Source organism: Neovison vison, chromosome 6 (assembly GCF_020171115.1).
Source record: "Neovison vison isolate M4711 chromosome 6, ASM_NN_V1, whole genome shotgun sequence".
NCBI classification, from domain to species: Eukaryota; Metazoa; Chordata; class Mammalia; order Carnivora; family Mustelidae; genus Neogale; species Neogale vison.
The window spans coordinates 59044224-59068926 of NC_058096.1; the positions used below are offsets into that span (position 1 = coordinate 59044224).

Here is a 24703-nt window from a genome sequence, read left to right on the forward strand (position 1 = left end):
CAGTCACATTGATTTCATGGTGTGGAGTCTCTGCGGCGTGATGGGGGCTGGCATTTTCTTGCAGGGCATGGTGCTGGAACTGATTTTTCATTTCCTGGAGGGCATTTTCCCCTTCTGAGTAAGACTGAGCTGGAGGGGCTGGAGTGGACTAGGTCCTCCTCTGCTGCAGGGAGAGCAGGGAGCGCCCTCCCACCCCTGTCTTCCCTTCCTCCCCTCTGCTTCCTTCCAGGGCACTTTCCTGGCAGGCCCAAGTGTCTGAAGGGCTAGGGCTGGAAGGAAGTGCCAGGACAGTGGTCTTTTCCCTTCTCCTTTGGAAAGCACTAAAACGCAACTATCTTGACCCCTTGCAAGTCATATGAAGACTTTCCATAGGTTTGACTCTGGCTCTGGTGCTGTGGGAAGAGCTGAACTTTGTAACTTTGTGCCTAAAGCCTTTTGAGGTGTCTGAAAAAAAACAGTGTTCATGTCTACACTGTTCTGCTGTAGGAGATGAGTTTACTGGTCATCATACGTTTTCATGATGAGCATAACGCCTCCTGCATCATGAGGTCTCAGCAGCTCTCTGTGATATCACTGAAGGATTTGAGAAGAGACACTGGTCTTTTCTGGAAGTCCGTTAGATTCAGGCAGAAGGGGTACAGTCAGAATAGTGGAATGTGCCACTTCTGTCATTGCCAGAGAAATTCTGTCCATGCATCCAATTCTTTTCTACTTTTCAATTTAACTTAGCTCTATAGATCATTTTAAGGATGTGTTTTGCAACGAGTCCAGGAAAAATGGTGAAGGGGAGGACAATAATAAGAAAAGAAGGGCTTCCTGGGTGGCTCCGTCGGTTGAGTGTCTGCCTTTGGCTCAGGTCATGATCCCAGGGTCCTGGGATTGAGCCCCGAATCCGGCTCTCTGCTCAGCGGGGAGTCTGCTTCTCCCTCTCCCTCTGCCTGCTGCTCGGCATACTTGTACTCTCTCTCTGTCAAATAAATAAAATCTTAAGAAAAGAAAAGCTGCTGGTCTCGTTAGGCAATGGGACTGTGCAGATAGGAAACAGCAGGAAAAAACAGCCTGGTGTAAACATGGAGACAGACTGTGGGGGTGTGGGTAGTCAGAGAAGAGAGTGGTCAGTGTCCTTTCATTGGAGAAGGCCTTGCCTAGGAAGGACGACACAGCTGAGCCTGAAGCCGTGGTGGGGTTGGAATAAATAGATTTGCTTTCCTTTACACTTGGGTCTGATTAGGATAATGTCATGTTCTTTCTTTTCTCATTCATACATTCGTTTATTTATTTTTATTTTTAAATAGGCTCCATGCCCAGTGTGGAGCCCAATGTGGAGCTCAATGTGGAGCTCAATGTGGAGCTTGATTTCATGACCCTGAGATCAAGGTCTGAGCTGATATCAAGAGTTGGATGCTTAACCGACTGAGTCACTCTTTTCCCTTTTAGTTGTGGGCTCTGCATGGATCCCTGCCCCATTCAGAGTCTCATCAGTACTGAGAAACATGAGAGAAGTCTCTGGATGTCTTCCCTTCCCTGCTCCCACTGTGGTCCCTTGCCTTACAATAGGCTCCTTCACATTGTTCCTGCGTCACTGGCAGTGGTGTCCACAAGCAGTCCCCTCATCTCATATTAGGAAACTGAGGTCTGGAGAAGTGAAACGATGAGTCTAGAGTTCCACAGTCTTGGGGAGCAATGTCTAGCCCACTAGGCAAACTCATACCATCAATGGCCTCTGACTTTGGTAGGCACCCTAGGGTCATATTCAGGTCAGGCTTGACTCCATCCACAAAGAGCACAGGTGGTGAGAGGAAAAGGGATGAGTTAAGAGATGTCATCATCAGACTGTAGAAGGCTCCCTGGATAATAATGATCACGCAGGGCTCCCCCCAAGTGCCTTACAAAAGCGGGAAAGTGGGAAGAACTTACACTCAGCCATTTAACAGATGGCAGAACTGAGGTACGCTCAGATCCGGGGACTTTCCAGGTGCTTTCTGAACACAAGAGGCTGGCTGGAAATAGGACAGAGTCAGATACATGTAAACAGAATCTCCTTTTGTCTGAAGGCTCCTGTGATATCTTGCCCTGTTCTGCCTATGCCCTTCCATTCCATTCCTGAGAATATTTGAAGCACCTGTCACCCAAGGTTGTCCTAAAAATGTCAGCATTTGAATTTATTTGTTATCATTGGTAGATTGTTCTGACCTAGCTTTGCCCTTTTCTTGTACTTCTCTTCTGTTCTGAATAGGAATTTATGCATAGGCTAAGGGATTATTTATAGATGCTACTATGAAGGTAAAACGGAAACCACAAAGCCTGCCGTTGCCGCATGAAGTGTGCCTCTGTGAACTGGCTGTGTACAGGTGTAAGGAGAGAATGGGGGAGGGGAGTTTCCTGATTCTATCTATGTCCCAAGGGAGCAGTTTAAATCCTCAGCCTCCATTTCTTATCAAGAACCCAGGAATTATGCGGTGCCTGGATGGCTCAGTGGGTTAAGCCTCTGCCTTCAGCTTGGATCATGATCTCAGGGTCCTGGGATGGAGCCCCCACATCCTGCTGTCTGCTCAGCAGGGAGCCTGCGCCCCCCTCCCCCCGCCTCCCGCTTGCCTCTCTGCCTGCTTGTGATCTCTGTCTGTCAAATAAAAAATTAAAAAAAATAAAGTCTTTAAAGAAAAAAAAAAAAAAGGAACCCAGGAATTCTTCCACAGATGGGCGGCATCCCCGACCACTAGAAATTGTGTAAAATACTGTGTGTGTGAGTGTGTGTGAATGTGCATTTTCTGTGAAGAGGGTTACAGGGCTTTCACCAAAATCCTGAAGTGTTTGGAAAACAGGATTAGCATTATATGCAGACAGAGCACTCCAGAAGGGTTCTCCTGCTCGAAAATCATTCCCTTCCCTCAGCTCTCTGGCTTTCATTATAAGAACAAATGCCCCTGGCTAAGCATTTATATTTAATACATTGCAGGAAAGAGGCCTATACTATTTGGGACAAGTAATATTTTCACAGGCGAAGACTCAAACTAGTATAACTTATATTGTACTAAAAGTATTTAAACCAGTCAACTCCAGCAAGGGTTCAATGTCCAAATGAAAAAGTCCAGTCTAAAACCCAGTGGTGCCATTTCTAACCCACTGAAGATCGCTGGATGACCCTGGTCATCACGCCCGTCAACACGTTTTCCTCCACGCGTCGCGAAAGTGTTTGTTTCTCTTTGCTCCTTGATATCATTTATTCAAGGTCCGCGGTAAAGGAATTACATACACTAGATGCCACCCTCCCGTTTGCCCGTGATAAAGCCTAACCTTCAATTTATATGCTCAAGGTCACAGAGGGAGGAAGGGATAGAGCCAGGATTGGAATCACTCACAGGCTGACTCTCGTGTCCACACTCTTTCCCCTAAGTGAATTCTGGCCAAGGGTGAAGGTTAGGGTTCCACCGGGTTCCATGGCTGAAAATGGGACGTTGGCAGAGGACAAGATACCCAGATATGACTGGCTCTTAGCTGAAGATCATCGACTGCCTGAAGTCTCAGCAAACACGTGTGGACTCATCCAACCTCTTGTCACCACATTTCTCCTCGCTGGCATTTAGTGCATTTTAAATAACAGTTATTTAATGTTAGGTGCCTTTGGGGACAAAACAGTAAACACATAATGTTATCTACCACTTTGTCAACAAACCTCTACTATTTTAACATCCTTAAAATTAAGACAATCACCACGGGTTAAATAAAACAGGAAGTGGAGAACACAGGTGTAAATAAAGGATAGAAATAGTCTAATTTGCTGATTATTCTTGGTCTCATTCATATCGTTTGTGGTTTAATATTTTCCTGCCAGTTTATTGGTACCAGCTCTTAAGAGTTGCAATACTCAAACACATTTCTGTTATCGTTATCTCCAAGTATCATTGTTTAGGCCTGGGTGCCTAATTTTTTTTTTTTTCTGAAGAGGGCAAAAAATATATATAGATTTTTGGCTTTGCAGGGCCTCCAGTGTGTGTCACAACTACTTAACTCTTCTGTGGCTGAGCAGCCATCGTCAGTATGAACATGTATGCAGTGTAAGTGAATAAGACTGGCTGTGTTCCAATAACATTTTATTTATACAAAGAAAGACAGTAGGTCAGATTTAGCCTGTGGATCACAGTTTGCTGATCCCTGTTTTAGGGGATAGATGGAATTCTAGGAACAATGAAGAAAACATTGGGAAAAATAATCAGAACATATGGAGAAAAGCTAATTTGAGAAGGGGTATGGTGTGGAGGTGTGGGGGTGTTACTTTCCCCATGTGGACATTTTTCCCCCAAATTTTATACATGACATGTTAGTTCATCCAGACATATACCATACAGTTGAGTTAGCCTCTTCTATGTAGTATGTTGGAAGAGTGCTGAATTGGAAGACAGGAAATCAGGCTCTGAATAAGGTTCTGTCAATAACTTGCAATGTACATTGTGCTACTTCTCTCTGAGCAAGAAGGATAGTGGGATTAGAGTGTCTCCACAGGTCTTTCTATGCTACCATTCTCTAATGCTATGATTTTCTTGTTAAGATTTCTAGAGAGAAATACAAAATTTAAAAATATAGATTAAAATTATATGAAAAATGATATAAAAACCTAATGTAGAACTTACTGATTCCACTCACAAAACCAACAAAGCCACGAGGGTCAACAAGTCAAAGAACATGATGCAAAGGACATGGCAAAGTGGCACAGGGTGAGAGGAACACACAGGTGCCCACCTGGAAGGCTCAGAGTGAGGGGTTGGGCCTTCGAACATGGTGGAACCAGTGGACCCCCCTCTTGGCACACTTAGTATAATAGATAAAGCTTCCTTGTGATTCTAGGAGACAATCATGTGGACATTTTATGGAGAAAGGTCTGCCTTTGTGATGTTCAAAGTTGTAGAGCACCAAGAACTCCCCCCAACCCTACCCACCGCCCCTCCCCCCATCTGCCACTGAGCAAAGCAGCCCATTTCCAAAGCCACTTGGAATCAAAGATGGCCACTCTGTTCTCAAAGAGTGGTGTTCAGGATAGATGGTTGGTCTTTGGATGATGAATATTGAGCTGGATCTAAGAGGTCCTGTAGTTGGCAAATCAGATTCTGCAGAGACCCCTGTAGCAAAGGCCGTTGTGTGTGTGGAGTGGGGGTAAGCCTGAAAGACTAGACCCTACACCTGCCTCAATCAGAGCCCTGCACCCCTGGTTTTTATTTATTGCTATTAGACAAGTGCTGGTCCAAATATTTCATTATAAATAGGAAACCTGAGCCTTCGAAGGTAGCAGAGGTAGATGTGGCTGTTGCAGGGCATGGAAGGAGATTCTACTAGGTAAGTTCATATTCATCTTCTGGGGAAGACAAATTGCTTGGAGAGGAATTCACCCGGAGAAGTGCATACGAAGTCTCCGTTTCTCTCAAGTAATTCCTGGGTTTCTCGGTCTTAGGGGAAACATTCTCATAGCACCTCTCGGCAGAGATCCCTGATGGCCTTCTCCCAAGGACGCTGTGACTAATGAGGGTGTAGCAGAGATCCTCCGAGGAGTTCTGGTCATCATTGTCCTGCTGGTCAAAGAAGAATCCAATCAAGTGTGGGCCTCGTGCCATTCCCTTTGTATGCTCCAGGCTCAACACAGCCCCAACCCTGGCCAAAGTTTGTCTTCCATGACCATCTCTCCTCCACCCCCTCGCTGTTTTTCCTAAATGACTGCCCCTACCCCAGCCTCTAGCCCAGACATCCAGAGAGCTCATGCTGTCCAGAGTATTCAGCCTACCCACACATGTCCTCTCTGGTCCATGTTCCAGAGTGACCCCTGACTATCCCCAGTCATACATATAATTCCCAAGTCTCAGGTCCTGAGGGCAGCCCATTCTTATATAAGAGAATAATCTGAGGTCACCTTAAGATGACTTCTTATGATATTTAACCACTTATTCTAGAGATTTTGGCACTATTCAAAAAGGGAGCCCTCAAAAGAAGCTCCCAGGCAATGGAATCTCAGAAGATAAAAAGCAAAGAAGCAAAGTACAAGAGGGAGAGTCTGGATCTGGAACTGGGACTTGGTTTTTGAATCATGTCCCTGACTTCTTGTCAGCTGTCTGAGTTGGGGGAGAATATCACTTAATCTTTCAGTTTTCTCATTTGTACTACAGGAGAAATAATAGTTCCAGTCTGACAGGGTTGCTGTAACAGTGACATTAGCCACTACAGGCAAAGCTCCCAGCACACTGCCTAGCATCAACAAAAGACTCCATATGTATTAGCTCCTTTCAGTAAGATGTACAACAGAGGTGGCTGATGCCACTGGCACCAGGCCCCGTACAGGGCCCTGGGCTAACAAGCACTGGCATCTAAGGTCCTTCTTTCATATCGAGGTTTGAAGGAGTCTTGGAGCCCAACTTCTGCCATCTGGGGTATCTGCATTGCCACCGGCATCTCAGAAAAAGGCTCAGAGATGTTTGCATTACCTGCATGGGAGCAGATGACATTCCTTCATCTGGAGAAAGAAAATACAATCAATTTCAGGTCATGGGGAGATTTGAGGAGAGAGGGTGGAGAGTGGGGGGGAGGGTTGGACTCTAGGATAGGAGCAGTCGGAGACCCAAACAGCAGTGGAGCAGGTTATCATGACCTGTGACACATCCCTGGGGAGTGACAGGACCATCTAAAGAAACAGCAGAGCTGTGCAGGCTGAGAGTCTGAGTGGAGGGAGACACATTTGGTGGGGCTTTGGAAAAGAAACCACACTTCCCTCCATCCCCTCACCCCTCCCTCCCTCCTGCAAAATTCATTGCACATCTACCCTGTACCAGGCACTGTGGAGACAAAGAAAAGTCAGAAACAGTTCTTCTCCTCGAGGGGCTCACAGACTAGCATAGGCAGTACACAAGGACCCCCAAGGATCCATAGTGCAAAAGAGGACTGTGTGTCTACTGCAGGCGACAGGGGATGGTAGGAATGGTGGGCCAGTGCTCAGGAAAAGCTCAAGGGAACGAAACTCTTAAATTGAGCAATCCCAATCCTGAATTTGCTAGCACACACACACAAAAGCAGGCCAGTTTTTCAAAAGCCAGTTTATTTAAAAGCAACTGGCTCTAGTCTCTCAGCAAAGTCACAAACGGACACACTCACTAAACCCTCACAAACACACCAACTCAATAAGCCAACGTAAGCTTTCATATGGAAGTCCCAGGATGCCCTCCCACACAGGAGGTGGGTGTGCCCCTGCAGGCCCTCTAGTTTATTATATTACGGGTTTACCTTCCCCAAGGACTGACATCCCAGATTCTCACATCTCCATAAATTCCCATGGCCATCTCTGACGTCCCTGACTATCACTATAAGGAACGTCTGTGAGATTTACCATTAGATGTCTTTCTTCCTTCTTCTCTTTCCTTCCTTCCTTCCTTCCTTCCTTCCTTCCTTCCTTCCTTCCTTCTTTCCTTCCTCTATCTCTTTTCTTTCTTTCTTTCTTTCTTTCTTTCTTTCTTTCTTTCTCTCTTTCTTTCAGATATAGTAGTACAAGCTGGAGAGAGAGGCAAAGGGAGAGGGAGAAGCAGACTCCGCACTGGGCAGCCGATGTGGAGCTCCATCCCAGGACTCTGGGATCATGACCTGAGCTGAAGGCAAACACTTAACATACTGAGCCAGCCAGGCCTCCCTAAAGGTTTTCTTTCAACCATGTTTTGCTCTGATGGAGATCCACGGGATCGGGATCCACGATTCCCGATTCCCGGAGGAGATGTTAGGGGTGGGAGGGCCGGATTATTCACTCCCACACTTGACAGAGCTAGTTTGCAAGACTCAGAGTGAATGAATTAGGCTCTGCTCTTTAGACCCAGGAAGGCAGAGGCAAAACTCCATCCCTTTTCTTCTTTACAAACACAGTGGGCTGTCCTCGCCTATACTTCCTTTCTCTCTTTCTTACATGTGTTGCTATTCAGCACCCTCCCCTTCTCGAAGTCCTTCCTAGCTGCAGTACTATTCTGTCTCCAGAGACCACCGCCTCACTTCCTAAGTGATCTTCCAGCATCCACTCTTGCCACGCACGAGTCCAGCGTGTTCTCTACACAGCAACCCACGCAGCATCTTTCCATGCAAAGGACATCATACTGGCCCCTTGTTTAAAGGCCCTCAATACTTCTGCAGTTTTCAAGACAAAAACCCCAATCTTAAGCTTGCCCACAAGAGCCTGCCCCTCCCCGTTGCTCTCTGCGCCCCTCCACCTTTCCAGTTACTGTTTCCAGTTCACTCCTCTGGCCTCCAGACGTTAGGGAGGGACACGGAGATCAGTAGCCAGTTCCTGCTTTGATGAGCTCACAGTCCCGTGGAGAGAGAGAAAAGCAACTGGATGAGTGACACAGATTCATGTGTAAGTATGACACTGGAAGGATGTCCAAGGAGCTTGCGAAGCTCAGAGAAGGGACAGTGTGGAAATGTAAGTCTGTCCAAAGTAGAAAAGATGAGAAAGCTATGACTTACTCTCCTCTGAGGAATCTGGCTTTGCTTTACAAATATGTCCTTTTTTCCTGAAAAAAGAAAAGGAAGGAAAATTGGTGGTTTCAATATTCTGAAACTCTCCGAGAAAATGACACTGAACTCTAAAACTTTATCTTTAACACTTCCATTTGTTAGTCATACCTCCTTTAGCATCAAGGAAAATGAAGATGGATAAAAGAAAATATGAAAGATAAGACAGGTAGAAATCTCCACCTGTGTGTGTGTGTGTGTGTGTGTGTGTCCTCCCTTCTCCCCTTTCTGGGCTGAGGTGGAATTGATTTATAAATGGAGAACCAATGGTGACATCATTGGTAACTATTTGGGGGGGATTTTTTTCTAACAAAATATCAATTTCTTTTATATCATGTGACATAAGGAGTCAAGGTTATTTCCAATTCCAACCCCAAGCCCCATCTCTGATCTCCAAGCAAGCAAGCAAGCAAGCAAACACAGCCCATGTGAGCACAGGGGTAACTATTCTGTAGAGATGAGTCCTCCAGAGGAACACAGTCTAGATATAAAGGAAGCTCATTATCACCTCAGGAGACAATGACATGTGCGCCAAGCAGCATGACCATAGGTCTTGCTTGGCTTAGGGAGTCTAGTTAATGTCCTTACCAGTCACTTCGGGACCCTGAACTATTTTTAGCATGTCTTTCACTCTCAACGCTTTCCCACTGTGGTAGATGACTTGAATGATCACCCCGGCTGTGAGTTCTCTGTGCAAGGGACAGAACCGTGCGCTTCCATACATGGTGTCTGGCCCTTGCCCTGTGAGGAAATGGTCCCTTCTCTCCACTGGAGCCAATTTCATCCTTGCTTCTGAGGCTTTCTGGTTCAAGGACCACCGTCAAGACTATTGTTCCTGTTTCTCACCAGGCTCCAATTATCACTTCCCTGACTGACTCTCAGATGAGCGTCTGGGGAGTCACAGGCTTCCCCTGTGGCCACAGACATTGGGCAGTTACAGGTGATTTACAGTAAATACCACATTGAAACCACGCTTAGGGAAATAACTCTTGAAAACGATTCTCACTCACCATGGAAGGCAGAAACACCCTTGGGCAACGCAGCCGCAGCATCTGAAATAACCAAGAGATGACACAAATCACCATGCTGGTTTCTACAGCTTGAGTAGGGGGACTCCCTTCCTTTTGCCGGTTCTGTGAAAAACCTTTTTTCTCCCCACAACCCCAAAGACGGCATTTATTCTAGAGGACTTGGACACATCTATCATGCTACAATGACTCCTTCCTCCTAGGACATTAACTGCCCCTTAGGAAATGTGAAGACGTTGCTTATCAACTCCTAATGGGGGAAGGAACTTTCTGTTCTAGTGCAGGATGGAATTCATTTGTTCACATCCTACACTAGAGCTTCATAAAGTTAGGGACCCTATAGACTTACTTGTTCAACTCCGGCAAAGATCACCAGCTTGTGCCAGAGTGTCTGGTAAATCTATTTTCAATAAGTCCTTGATAAATGAACAAGTAGCCGAGGACAGAGCAACTCTAACTGACTCAGGTCATCATATCTGCCTCTTTGACCCAAGGGGCAGGAAAATTAACAGGACTTGGGATCTCTTTTGTGGCAGGCAGAAAAGGTCCGATCTTTCTGCGGTCAGGCATCCAAGCTGAGGTCTATCATGCCGGGCATCTTTCTGAACTTGAGTCATAGTTGAATGTGAAAGCCTTCCATGTCCCCATAACACTATGTAAAAGCATCTGTGAAAATACCACCCAGAAATATCCCTCCCAGTGAGCTTCCCAGGGGGTTCCCTTGCAAAGAGCTCTGAAGGAGAGGTCATAGGCCCTGGCATGGTGGAGTGTTCTGATAGCTACAGGGGCTCCCTGTACTCCCAGAGTTTGAGGACTGAAAGGCATGGCTCCTCTTCGTGCTGCTTTAGGTAGAAACTATAGTTTCTACCTAACTGTGGCTAAAGAAACACAAGGAAACCACTGAACCTCGTTAGTGCTAAGAAACTGGATTCTCTAAGGAGAGTCAGGTGATGAAAACAGATAGCCAATTTTGAATTACTAATTGGACCAGGATCTCTGGAAAACTTGAGCCACAGTTTCTTTGTCATAAAATAAGGATGCTTACATGGCTTCCCACATTGTAAGGGTCACGTAAAATTAAATTCAGGCAAAAACTGTTTTTAAGCTGGTTATTTGTTCCATGCAATTTTTTTGCCCCGTACTCTTGCATTTCAACTCGGATGATTTGGTTTGGGGTGCATTCTGCGGGATACCAGATGCATCTCTATGATAGCAATTCCAGGTTCTTCTCTCTTAATGCAAAGCTTCCCTGGCCCTGTAGTCCACCCAGTCTCTCCCTTGTTATAAGGCCCATGACCGCTCTGGTCTCTTTCATCATTTGCATTGTATGCGTTCACACATGTCTAGGGATGTCCCCCAAATATATGATCCTTTGCTTGCCCTGAAGACATGTACCATGTTGGGGGATCTCTGTGTCCCCAACTCCTGAGACAAACTTTGGCTCAGTGGTTGCTTTTTAATTTAATTGATATTCTTTCAAGAGTTTCTCCTGAAACCATGGGAAAAAGGAAAATAATTCTATAGGCCACAGAACACCCAGCCTTTGCCACTCTTGGGAATTCTTGGACTGTAAGACCCTAGTTCCATAGTCTACTGATTCCCTGGCACTCAAAGGGACTAGTCAGAAAGGATTAATGAGGAGGTCTTGGTTTAACAGCATCAGGGTAATTGCAAGAGTCTCTCTCCATAAACCTTTCAATGATCATGATGATGTGGGAGATGTGATCACCTCAGAAATAGAAACATAGAGTTTAAAAAGGAACGGTCAGGATGGAGCTGGAGCGCAAAGATACTTGAACTAAATGAACAGAGATAGCAGGAACTAGCACTCTTATTTCTGGTTGCTGGGGGTTACACTAGGCTCCTAGCAAAATGGCACCTCTCCTGTCCAAGGTTCAAAGTGTTTTTGTCTTTTGTCTTGTCTTCACATTTACTGTAATTACAACTGCTGCTGGACAAAGCAGCATGTTCCATTGTGGTGTATGTGAAGTCTAGGATCTGACAGACTTTACTCTAAATAGGCAAAGGCCGGGAGAAGTTTTGTTGGAATTGTTCTCACCTGGGTGTCCTCTCTCTGAAGCTTTGGTTTTTTGGAGCCCAGGGTATTTCTTGAGTGTTCTGCTGCCTCCTAAAATCCAACATAATCAGGAATGAGCTAAGTTCTTCCTTTTCAGGCTTCCTCCCTCAGTTCCCAATTTTTCCAACTTTTGTCATTTCTTCCATTTGTGTGTCACCTCAGCTTCCACCTGTTCCTCTCAGATCTGTTCACATCTTCTCTTTAATAAACATGGCAACCTTTTATCTGATGGTCCCTCCATTGCCATGGCAACAGCCCACCAACATTCTCCGACAACCTCCACACACAACTGGTCCTAAATCATTTGTTCCCACATGGCTGGGATTGCTCATGATGATCACAAGACTATCCGTGAATGGAGAGGCCTAGCCACTGGTGCAGTCTTTGGGATGGTGCACAGGGATGGTGAAGGGTACTGCCTGTCTCGTGTAAGTCATCATTTTTCACAGCACTAAGACAAAGAACATGGGATAAGAGGAGAAGAAAGGACTAGATAAAATAAATCTGTTCCTTGCTCAGGTTGGGTTTCTGATAACCATTTTTCTCACTTGTGGGGATTTGAGAATACAGAGAAAAAGAAACTAAACATTAAATATTACTGGGGCACCTGGGTGACTCAGTCCGTTGGGTGTCTGCCTTTGGCTCAGGTCATGATCCCAGGGTCCTGGGATCGAGCCCTGCATCAGGCTCCCTGCTCCGCTGGAAAGCCTGTTTCTCCCTCTCCCTCTCCCACTCCCCCTGCTTGTGTTTCCTCTCTTGCTGTGTCTCTCTCTAATAAATAAAATATTTTAAAAAAATAAGGAAAATGTATCTAATGTTGTCAATAGTTATAACTGTGATTTACCATTTTATTTATACTTTATGTATTTTTCAATGTTTCTACAACTAACATGTATTGATGTCCTAATCCTTCACCTGCATACTAAAATTCTAAAAAGGAAAAAAAAATCCTACAAATGTCAAAAAATCATGACTTTCTCAGTCACGTTATACCTGTATTTTGTTTAATTTTTCTTTTCAAGGCAGTGATTTCTGCACATTTCCAATCATTCATCAAACTCTTTTTTGAGTGCCTACTGCTTGTTAGAAATAATGCCAAGAAACAGGAATTCAAAGATGACTAAGAAACAGTCTCTACGTTTAAGGAAGTCACACATAGATATGAGAATAAGGATTTATAAGCTGATGACATGCCCTAGCTGCAGATGGCTCAAGGCCTGTGAGGAACCAAGGAGGAGTTTTAGGAAACACTGGGTTTCAGGGAGGGGCAGGACACATCCCATGGGCTCACCAAGCCTCCTTTTGGCAGGTGGCATTTTTTTTCCCCCTTTTTATTTATTTATTTATTTATTTATTTATTTTTTATTTTATTTTATATTTTTTTCCAATTTATTTATTTTCAGAAAAACAGTATTCATTATTTTTTCACCACACCCAGTGCTCCATGCAAGCCGTGCCCTCTATAATACCCACCACCTGGTACCCCAACCTCCCACCCCCCCGCCACTTCAAACCCCTCAGATTGTTTTTCAGAGTCCATAGTCTCTCATGGTTCACCTCCCCTTCCAATTTACCCAAATTCCCTACTCCTCTCTAATGGCCCTTGTCCTCCATGCTATTTGTTATGCTCCACAAATAAGTGAAACCATATGATAATTGACTCTCTCTGCTTGACTTATTTCACTCAGCATGCAGGTGGCATTTTGAGTGCTGTATCTTTGCTCCCAGTGGCAGGAACTGAGCCTTGGAATGCCGAATGTAATCCTTAAAAATCTTTCCCTCTCCCTGTCCCATTGAGTTCATCCTCTCTAGACCAGCTCACCAGGGAGTCTCTTGTTTTGGATGGTACTAATTTTTATAATGACTGCTTTGATGTTAATGAAGATGATGGTCCCCCAAAATGATAGCTTATTATTATTGAACCTTAATGTAAGGCACTGTGCTAGCATCACACACACGAGAAACTGCCAAGATAGGCATTGTATTAGCATTTCCTCTTAAAATTTGGAAACTGAGTTCTAGAAAAAGACAAATTCTTGACCGATTTTAATGAACTTTGCTTACCCTTCGCAGGGAATGTATACAGGAAGAGGCCTCACTGTGGGCAGAAGCTTGTTATTTATTTTGAACTAAAATAGTAATTAAAAGAGTAGTGATGTCTTTCAGCTCCCTACAGGCATTAGGAACTCAGGAGACCTCCCTGCGCCCAGCCCCAGGGCCCCACCAGCCCCCGGAAAGTGTTCCTTTCTGAAGTCAGAGTTTACTGGATTGACCTCCCTTGAGAAGGTCCTTCTGCCTTTTAGGAGTTCTCCACCAGCTGCTGGCTCACTCTGATTCTGGGGAGAAGGCCAGTTCTATAAGGAGTTGAACTTAGTGTATGGCCATCAGTAGGAACTTAATTTTTTTCAGTTCTTTACTCAGTTGCCTCCCCTCACCCAAGGACTTCTTTTTCTCTTTCTGGCTGCAATGCTCTGTCCCATCTCCCCTGCCTTCCTCTGGAGAGTCTGGACTCACCTGTTTTCCCCCAGCGGAGCGTTGCCCATTCTCTCCGTTCTCCCGGGTGACTTCCCCTCAGCCAGCCTGGCGCTCTAATGGGGTCAGCTCTTGACTTACCGCGTGTTGCTCTGGCCACTGGTGCTGAGAGCTGAAAGAAGAAGAGTACCTCCCTGCAGCAGGAGGAGGACCCCAGGGGGAGGAGAGTCAGAGGTGCAGGCAAGCACTCACGCGTGCACAACTTCCTAAAATGTCAGAGCCCCTAAAGGGGAACAATTGTTGCGGCCCCGAGATATGCCTCTTCGGCATATTGATTATTTTAAGTTGGCTTCTTTAAAGAAACTTCAGATATAAAACAAGGTCTGAAAATCAAATAGAAATTACCCTGCTTTAAGAGACTTTTTCGTTGACAAGGGAAATCTCCACGTGTAAGGCTATCAGGAAGAGGGAACTCTAAGTCTCCAGAAAAGGTTGTAAGACAGAAGGCAATTAAATTGGCCTAATAGCATGACCCTTGTTTACTCTGCTTTTTCCTCCCACAACAGACCCTCCAGCCCCAACATCTTTTGTCTTTAACTGAAGATATTTATTTATTTATTTATTTATTTAATTTTTTAATCAACTAACATTCGTTTTTATTAGTACTTATTTCTTTCATACATACAAAAATTGCTCATGTTTTTACCTTTTACAATAGACTACAAATGTTCATAAGAGAACATCCTGTTCTAATTTAACAAAATTTGAAACCACTATCTGTGTCCTCTCCTGGTATTTCCCAGTTTGTGTTTTTTTTTTTTAATTTTTTAAAATTTATTTTCAGCGTAACAGTACTCATTGTTTTTGCACCACACCAGTGCTCCATGTAATCCGTGCCCTCCCTAATACCCACCACCTGGTACCCCGACCTCCCACCCCCGCCCCTTCAAAACCCTCAGATTGTTTTTCAGAGTCCATAGTCTCTCATGGTTCACCTCCCCTTCCAATTTCCCTCAATAGACACTTCTCCAATGAAGCCATACAAATGGCTATCAGACAAGCAAAAATGTTCATCATCACTAGCCATCAGGGAGATTCAAATTAAAACCACATTGAGATATCACCTTACACCACTTAGAATGGCCAAAATTAGCAAGACAGGAAACAACATGTGTTGGAGAGGATGTGGAGAAAGGGGAACCCTCTTACACTGTTGGTAGGAATGCAAGTTGGTGCAGCCACTTTGGAGAACAGTGTGGAGATTCCTCAAGAAATTAAAAATGGAGTTTCCCTATGACCCTACAATTGCACTACTGGGTATTTACCCCAAAGATACAGATGTAGTGAAAAGAAGGACCATCTGTACCCCAATGTTTATAGCAGCAATGGCCACGGTCACCAAAATGTGGAAAGAATCAAGATGCCCTTCAACGGACGAATGGAGAAGGAAGATGTGGTCCATATACACTATGTAGTATTATGCCTCCATCAGAAAGGATGAATACCCAACTTTTGTAGCAACATGGACGGGACTGGAAGAGATTATGCTGAATGAAGATGACATTTAAAGTGGTGGCTTCAGCCCTTTGGGGGAGTTGCTCAGTTTCCCTGAGTCTCCCCATTAGATTGAGGAGGTATACATGTTATTAAGCTTTTGTTTTTCTCCTGTTAATGTGTTTCATGTCAATTTAATTTTTAGGTCAACCAGAACAGAGGAAAAAATTTCCTTCCTAACTTCTGAGGGAACCAGGCTACTGGCCCGACTACCCAGAAGCAGCTGGTCAAGGAGAGTGTTGAGCTTCTGGGGAAGCCCCATCTGCAATTACAGGCTGGCCATGGGTGTTTTTCACTTAGGATTCCTAAATTTATTAAACCACTTTCTAGTCTTGGAAAAGTTCGGAGGGAGAATTTTCTTTTAAAACAAGAAAAGAGGGCGCCTGGGTGTCTCAGTGGGTTAAGCTGCTGCCTTTGGCTCAGGTCATGATCTCAGGGTCCTGGGATCGAGCCCCACATTGGGCTCTCTGCTCAGTGGGGAGCCTGTTTCCCTCTCTCTCTCTCTGCCTGCCTCTCTGCCTACTTGTGATCTCTACCTGTCAAATAAATAAATAAATAAGATCTTTAAAAAAAATAAATAAAATAAAACAAGAAAAGATTCAAAGAAAAGTCAACCCAATGACCCATAGAAATTATCAACAAAACATATAACTGATAAAAAGATTTAATCTGAAACATATAAAGAGCTTTCAAAACTCAGTAAGAAAATAGCCAATAACAGTATGGCCAAAATATTTGAACATACGTTTCAAAATATTTGAACATATTTCAAATATGTTCAAAATATTTGAACATACCAGAGAAAATATACAGATGGCAAATACACACATAAAAACATGCTCAATATCATAATCATTAGGAAATGTAAATCAAACCACAATGCAGCACTTTTACACTTTTGCTAAAAAACAGGTCAATCAAGTAAATTTGAAGAGTTAAATTGGCTTTATAAGTGATTCATGAATTGGGCAGCATCCCATCTAGCAAGCAGAAAAACGCTCTGAGCAGGGTAGGAAATGGAAGGTTTTTGTAGGAGGGTGGGGCAGGAACGTTATTAGCAAAAGAAAAGAAAGAATCATTCCAGGCAAGGTCACTTTCCCTTAGAGGGACAAGGACAGGGGATCTTACTAGGTGATTACCTCTTCTTCTTTTTGAAAACGGAGAGGACCCATGAGATCACCGATGTTGATGAGGAAATTCCTGACTCACCAGTTAAGACTTACGTTTCTGGAGGAGATTGAAACTGCAGTTAGTTGGGTCTTAAGTCCCCACTTGGTGACTTAGCCTAAAAAAGCCATTGTGGGTCTGTGGTTTCCTCATTTACACCTATTAGAACGGCTAACATTGAAATACAACAGAAAAACTGAAGATACCAAATGCTGGTGAGGAGCGCAGGGCTTGCTGCACGCACTGCTGATGGGAATCCAAAGTGGTTGAGCCTCTTTGAAGTACAACATGGTAGTTTCTCATAACGGTAACCAAAGAAAGCTTCATCATACAACCTAGCGGTCCCACTCCTAGACATTAACCCAAGTAAAATAAAACCCAAGATCTCTAGAAACTTGCATGCAACAGCGGCTTTACTCAGAATCACTCCTCAAACCCTGGAAATAACCCACATGATTTTCAAGGGCTGAACGGCTAGACAAACTGACGCATCCCTACAAGACTGACGGATAATAGAAAGGAATGGACTACAGATCTATGCAACAACGCAGATGAATCTCAAATGGTCACACTAAGGGAAAAAAGCCAAACTTAAAGGCTACCTTTTACGACCTTCAACACAAGGCAAAATAGCAGGGACAGAAAATAATCAGCAGTGGCCAGGAACGAGGGGCAGGGGAAGGATTGACCTTCAAGGGGCAGGAGGGAATTTTTCTGTTCTTTTGTGTCTTGTGGTTGTGGCAACATGACTGTATGTGTGTCTCACAATCTGAATAGCTGTACACCAAAAAGGGTGCATTTTACTGTATGTAAATTATTTCTCAGTGGGAGAAAAAAAAGAAGATAAAAAAACAAAGAAATGAACTTGGGGACAGGAACCATGGATTTTTTGTATTATCCTTTTATTTGATGGCCAGTTCCAGTTTGGTCACCCATTTGTTTCTTCATTTCTTTAACAAGTATATGTTGAGCACCTACTGTATGCTAGGCATTGCGGGTTCAACGTGGAGCAAAGCAGATCCACGCTTGTCCTCATGGGGCTCCTTGAAATGAGATAAAACCAAATGCAAGCTGATTTCTTGCTTTTCCTTGAGTAATGCAGAGGCCACACTTGCCAAAGTCAGGAGCAGCATGGAAGGGTACAAGTTCTGTGGCCGCCCTTGTAGCTATTCCCCAGGCTTGGAGCATTTCCAGGAGGACTTGACTACCAATGGGCAGAGAGACCACAGTGCCTGAGGAGGAGCTGTAAAGGAAGGGGGGCAGTGCCAATCTAGGGCCACTGGATGCTCAAGGCAAAATACATGAGTATTTCTAACATTTTGGTACTCTAAGGGCAAATACAAATTAAAAGATAAGTTTTATTTTCTCTGCTCAAAATGAGGGTGGAGGCCTTCTCCCCTCTCTTTTATTCAAGAAAACTTGTAAGTTCTTTCTGTCTTTGAAAGGGAAGGAAATCTTGGTAAAGGTTGAATCAGCAACCCAGGAATGTTTCCTCCAGGATCTGGGAGCTATCTCTTGGAAATGTAACCATCAATTAGGAAAGTGTCGGACCTCCCAGTCCCCCCACATCCACCTTGGGGAATAGCTGCAGAAATTCAGCCAGAAACTGACTCCAGACCGCAAACCTACTTCCAGCTGAAAAGAGGAAATGTTCTCTTTTACGAACAATCAGCAAATACGTTACCAGATGCATTTAGGATGAATTAAGTGTGGCAAGTGGGACAGTCAAATCTTATTTGAGGACTAGTCACTGTTTGTCTTGAGAGAATGTATACAATGAGTTGTATCTGCTTGGTTATATAAAAAGGGCAAGATTCCACTGAATCACTTGTGGCCTACTGCCCATTCTGGTTCAATGCTTATTGAATAATAAAGCTGTTTTCTTTTTATTCTACTTTTATGGAAAGATTTTTCTGGGATGGCTGGAGATTTTGTTTTTTATTATATTTCTCCAGTGTTACCTCCATTCAATGTTTTCGTTAATCCTTCAGGTAATTAACTCTAGGAAAAATAGGGCAGCAGATTTTCTTACCTGTGGAATACATAAAGTTCAAGAAACCCTTTCCTCAGCCAATTAGGTGAAGCAGTGAAGTTAAGAAAGAAAATTCTTAACAAAGCATATATTTAAAATTAGGGGTGTCCACTGAATATAGGTCTAAGAGATCCAGGGCTGCATTAATCTGTTTCTCCCATTCTCCTCTGACAAAACCACTTTCTTTTCCAGGCTGGCCAACTACAGTACATTTTAGGGAATGTCTCCAAGTTATCCAAAGCCTTCTTTTCTGTGTGTCAGAAATCTGTGGTAACAGCCAATGGTCCGCCATTTTGTGTATGAAGAAAGTAGTGTGTGTATGTGTGTGTGTTAGAGAGGGAGAGAGAGAAAATGAATTAGTCTTGACAAATTGTTATAACTTATAACTAACCTTTCTCATTCCCATTACCTTCAGGAAAAATTGGGGAAAAAAATTCAATCTAAAAGTCCCTCTCCTCAATGACTTCTTCTTCTTCTTCTTTTTTTTTTTTTTAAAGATTTTATTTATTTGACATAGAGAGAGATCACAAGTAGGCAAAGAGGCAGGCAGAGAGAGAGGGGGAAGCAGGCTCCCGCTGAGCAGAGAGCCCGATGCAGGGCTTGATCCCAGGACCCCGAGATCATGACCTGAGCCAAAGGCAGAGGCTTATCCCACTAAGCCACCCAGGTGCCCCTCCTCAATGGCTTCGTACCTTTCACACAACCTATGGGTCAGCAGAAGGGAACCATAATTTCTTCGCATCATGGGGAAAACAAAATGGTCAAGGACATTTAGTCAGTGAGTAGGACTATTGCTGACTCCTCATCTGTATGAATTAAGATATTCCAGACTCTGGGTGCAATAGTTTGTGCAAACAGTCTGGACACTGCCCCATGGGTGGCTTAATTAGTTCCAATGTTGAGCAAAGCCAAAGGGTCAATGCCACAGGGGTGAGGGTTAGAAATCAATTTACCATTGCTGGGGATAAGATCACTCCTTGACCTTCAAATGTCACCTTTCCTCAGGCCACTAGATGGAGAAGCTGAGCTGAGCAGAAGTGTTATCTTCCCATCATGAAAATTTCCTATGATTGTGTGAGGGAGCCGGGAAGAACAGGAATGGATAATACACACGTTTATTGCTGTGCAAATGACTCTGGACTCAATAATCTACCTCCACTTCACAAATGGAAGTAGAGCAGCACACATATCCACAAAAAGAAGCCAAAATAACAAATCTTTGAATCAGACCATCCTTTTTATCTTTAGTGCTGACCCCAGTGCCTAATACATGAGAAACTATAGGAATTGAAGTGGAAATAGAAGTCTGGATCTTTGTAAACAGATGATGGTGAAATCAGTGGAAGGTTGAGTTGAAATCTTTAAATTTACTTTCCTTTTGGCATTACTGCAGAGAATTGATGACCAATGTAAAGACTGTTTTGCTGTATCTCAAGATCATAGGCTAATATTAAAATAACTATTTGTTGAGAGCTTCTTATATAACCCATGCACCGTTTAAAAGTTTTAGATATGTTTAGATATGATTTCTCATTTTTTTATGCAAGAATTCTATGGGATAAATACTATTTCCTCCATTTTAGAGATGAGGACACCCAGGCTCATACAAGACAAGTGACTTCCTTAAGGACACACCATAATAAGTAAGAGAGCTAGAATCTGAGTTTAAAAAGAATGTGGACCTTTTCTGTCTATTCGTTGCCCTATTCAATAAATACTTGTGGAAAGATGAACTTAGCTTTGAACTCTGGTCTATTATCTCTCGTGTGTCTGGAAAGACTGAAACATACTTGCATGTTTTAGAGTGCTTCCCAATTCTGTATTTTGTTTTGTTTTGTTTGTTTTCTGAGAGAGAGAGAGAGCGAGCGAGCGAGCAAACAGGAGCAAGGAAGAGGAAGGGAGAGAAGCAGACTCTCCACTGAGTAAGGAGCCCGATATGGGGCTTGGATTATGACTTGAGCTGAAGGCAGACACTTAACAGACTAAGCCACCTTACATCCTGTGCAACACCTGGCTGACTTAGCCGCTAAGGCAGGTTAGAGGCCTTTCAAATAAGTGATTCTTTGATCTTCTTCAGTCTCAAAGAATCGGATGGGAGAGGTATGGCTCTAGCTTACTCCTTTGTAGACTCCTGTGGCTAGTAAAGGGAACTGGGAGAGATGTTTATGTGAAAGGAAAATCCTCATGGATCATTTTATGGTAGGAAAAAAAAAACTGGTTTATTTAAGAGTTCTTGTACAGTCATGAAACTAATAGCTTAGTTAAGATTTCCCTATTCCGCTTCCTTCCCGGAGGTCTTACGGAGAGGGTGAAGACTTCATGGCGTGATATTACTGAGATTCCTCATTGAGGGTAATTTTCCAACTGCTTACTTTGTGGTGCAGAGTATGAGTAATATCAGGGAGTTAGTTATGTGTTTGAAACTGTGGCTATTCATTGCTGATATTCCCCACTAATATGTATTTGTTTTGAAACAGGAGGTAGCAGCAGAGTTTCAGTACCTTCTTAAGTGAACTTTTGGGATGGGATTTTGCTTTCTGGAGAGGGATTTTCATATATAGCTCTGCTGACTTTCCAGGAACCATAATAACACAGGGAGTTATTTTTAATGGTAAGAGCACTCTTTGGCAACAAAATGGAGATTTGTTGAGCTCACTGAGAGGGCTCTTATGAATCTAATGGGAGGTGAAGGATATAGTACTCCTTGTCACTGTTTGAGCATGAATGACCCTTGGGAAGAATGTTCCTTCATTTGCAGTGTTTCTGGTTTCTCATGAGTAAAACTAATGTAGAACCTAGATGATTAAGTTAAGCATTTAGGGCAACAATACAAACTGGGTTTAAGCACCATAAAAGCTAAAAGCTATATTAAAAAGAAATCTGAGAATCAAAGGACCAAGGAAACCTTTTAGCTAAAAATTTTAAAAGCAGATGTTCTGGGCTCCCTAAGCAAATAAGTGGGTTTCCTCTGAGGAGTCAAATGGAAGTGAGCTCTAAGCATTCTCCTCAGGCCAATGTCCATGTATTGCATTCTTTCAGATGAGAGAACACAACCACTCAGCTCCTGCTGATGGGGGTGTATGGGTATATACCATGCCTGGTGCTGGGATTACTTATTATCTCAGTACCTTGTTCAGGGTTCTTTCCCCACTTGAAAATGATTATACTCCAGAACACAGACCTGGTAAGACCCTGATCATGGTCAGTATTTGTGGAGTCTATCCTCTTCTCCGATGCTTTAGATTTCCAAAATAAAGCCTAGGGACTTTATTTCACAAATTATATTGAATGTGCTCAGAGGATTTGAGTCCCAATATCATTTCATCTAGATGTGGCTTTGGGTACTTTATCTGAATTCCCTAAGTCTCACTATTTCCTCTGTAAAATGAGGCTGTGATAGCACCCACTTCCTAAAGTTCCTGTGATGATTGCCTGGGCTAATGAGGGCAAAACGCTCAGAAGAGAGTCCCGTGCCTACCCGACTCGCTGTCAATGACAAGCTGTTGGTGGAGAGGCCTTTCCCCACCTGGTGTCTTGTTTGGGATTGAGGGCTTTACTCTCCCTTACCCCTACGCTCATGGCTTGTCCACCTCATTCATTCTGCCAAGGTGGAGTGGCTTATCAGGTTGATGAATTTGGAAGCTGAATCTGGACAGTCTTTGTTCAGCCCTTTGTTCATGATTTCTTGAGAGAGTGAATTTGACTTTACAAATCTTGCATTGTCTGTTGTTCTCAGCTATGCAGTAAGCTTAGTGATAAAAGCCTACAATGGTCAATACATTGGATGATCAGTACATCCAGTTTTGTGGGTCAGAAGGCAACCATGTTCTTTACGTCAGTTCAGTCACTAATAAAGGCGTGTGCATGAGTGTGTGTGTGTTGGGGGGTGGGGTTTAATCTCTAACTGCCTCAAACATTCATTTTAATTTTCATTTGGTTCGGCCCTCAGGAGAAAAAGGTACTCATTAATGGGGTTCCCTCAAACACTAAAATAGCTGCTAGTCAATTATCATTGGAATAAAAAACCCATTGAGTTCAGTTTTGGAGAGAGGTGATAGTAGTTTTTTTTTTTTTTTAAAAGATTTTATTTATTTATTTGACAGAGAGAGATCACAAGTAGACAGAGAGGCAGGCGGCGGGGAAGCAAGCTCCCCGCTGAGCAGGGAGCCCGATGTGGGCCTTGATCCCAGGACCCTGAGATCATGGCCTGAGCCGAACGCAGCGGCTTAACCCACTGAGCCACCCAGGTGCCCGAGGTGATAGTAGTTTGATTTGACTTTCCCAATATAAACAAACCAAATTGTCTTCTCTGCAAGGACCTTTTGTGAATGGAAGCTCTACACCTGGCTTCTGAAAATATGCTTACAACAGTTACAGAGGATAAGATTTAGTATTCAGATTTCTAATCTCCAGATGGAAGTGTGTACCTGAAGACAGATATTTAAATTTTTATTAATTATTCAGATATTTATTAGGACTTACCATACTGGAGAGATGTATGGTATAATAGCTAGTCCCAGGCTCGTTTCCAAATCTCTGCTCTGCCTATTACCAGTAGTGAGATATTTGGCAAATTACTCACACTCCTTGAGTTTACACATTTGTAAATTGGAAATAAGAGCACCTGCCTTATATGGTTGTTGTGAAGATTAAATAAGTCTTTAGTACATAGCATTTGTCAGACACCTAGCATATAGAAAGCATGCAGTAACTCTTAACTGGTTCTGACTGTTTTTTTTTTTTTTTCAAAGATTTATCTATTTATTTGAGAGAGAGAGGAAAAGAGAGCGAGAGAGCGAGCAGGGGGAGGGGGCAGAGAGAGAGAGAGAGGAGAGAGAAAAATCTCAAGCAGGCTCCCTGCTGAGCGCTGAGCCCAGTGTAGGTCTCAATCCCATAACCACAAGATCATGACCTGAGCTGAAGTCAAGAGTTGGATGCTTGGAGCACCTGGGTGGCTCAGTTGATGAAGTTACTGCCCTGCTCAGTGGGGAGTCTCCCTCTCCCTCCTCCTCCCCCTGCCATGCTCTCTTTCTCTCTCTGCATGCTCTGTCTCTTAATAAATAAATGAAATCTTAAAAAAAAAAAAAAAAAGAGTTGGATGTTTAACCAACTGAGCCACCCAGGTGCGTCCCAGGTTAAGACTATTTTAAAAAATGATGTGCCAGGGTCACATGTGGGGTCATCATCTCAGGGTTGTGAAATCAAGCACCATGCTGGGCTTCATGCTGAGTGTGGAACCTGCTTGGGATTCTTTCTCTCTCTCCCTGCCCCAGCTCACTCTCTCTCTTTCTCTCTCTCTCTCCCTAAAAAGAAAAATGATGTGCCAGGCATTGGGCTTATTGTTGTAATGGGTTAATGACTAAAATGGACACTGAGATACATTGTTTAAGTGTCAATTAGTTTCCATTCTTTACTACTTTATTCACTGAGTGTTTCCAAGGTGCGTGAAGTACAATGAAGGACAAAAGTCAATACTTGGTTTAAGATCAACATTTAAACTACATTTTAATACATTTTCATGAAGTGAATCAAACCATTTTTGCTCTAAGAGCAGTATGCAAACTATCCTAGGTAGCCTAAGCTAATTTTCTGGCTCTAAAATGAAAACTTACTCTTTGATTTTCTGAGATGTTTCAGATATTTAACATAAAAGATATTTTCGATCAAGAAAATGTTCCAAAAAATATATTTTAGATGGAATGGTTGCAATGTCCAAACATCTTTCCTTGTGGCACCAGGATCAACCATACGGGGTCCGGCTTGAGGTTGTTCCCTTTGGATGCAGGGGAATGTGTTTCAGAAACAGGAGGTGTCCCCTGACAGCAGATCCTGTATGGGCGTCAGTCT

The 24703-nt window shown here is 43.5% G+C and overlaps 1 protein-coding gene across 1 annotated transcript; it reads right to left on the minus strand.

The window, feature by feature from the left end:
* Positions 1-5045: 5045 nt before the first annotated feature.
* GCSAM (germinal center associated signaling and motility) lies at positions 5046-14240 on the minus strand. Its single transcript, XM_044255045.1, is given in 7 exon segments — positions 5046-5330; positions 5332-5561; positions 6465-6493; positions 8479-8525; positions 9537-9578; positions 11614-11682; positions 14146-14240. Coding segments are annotated over 7 exon segments (528 nt in total). The 5' UTR covers positions 14175-14240; the 3' UTR covers positions 5046-5248.
* Positions 14241-24703: the final 10463 nt, after the last annotated feature.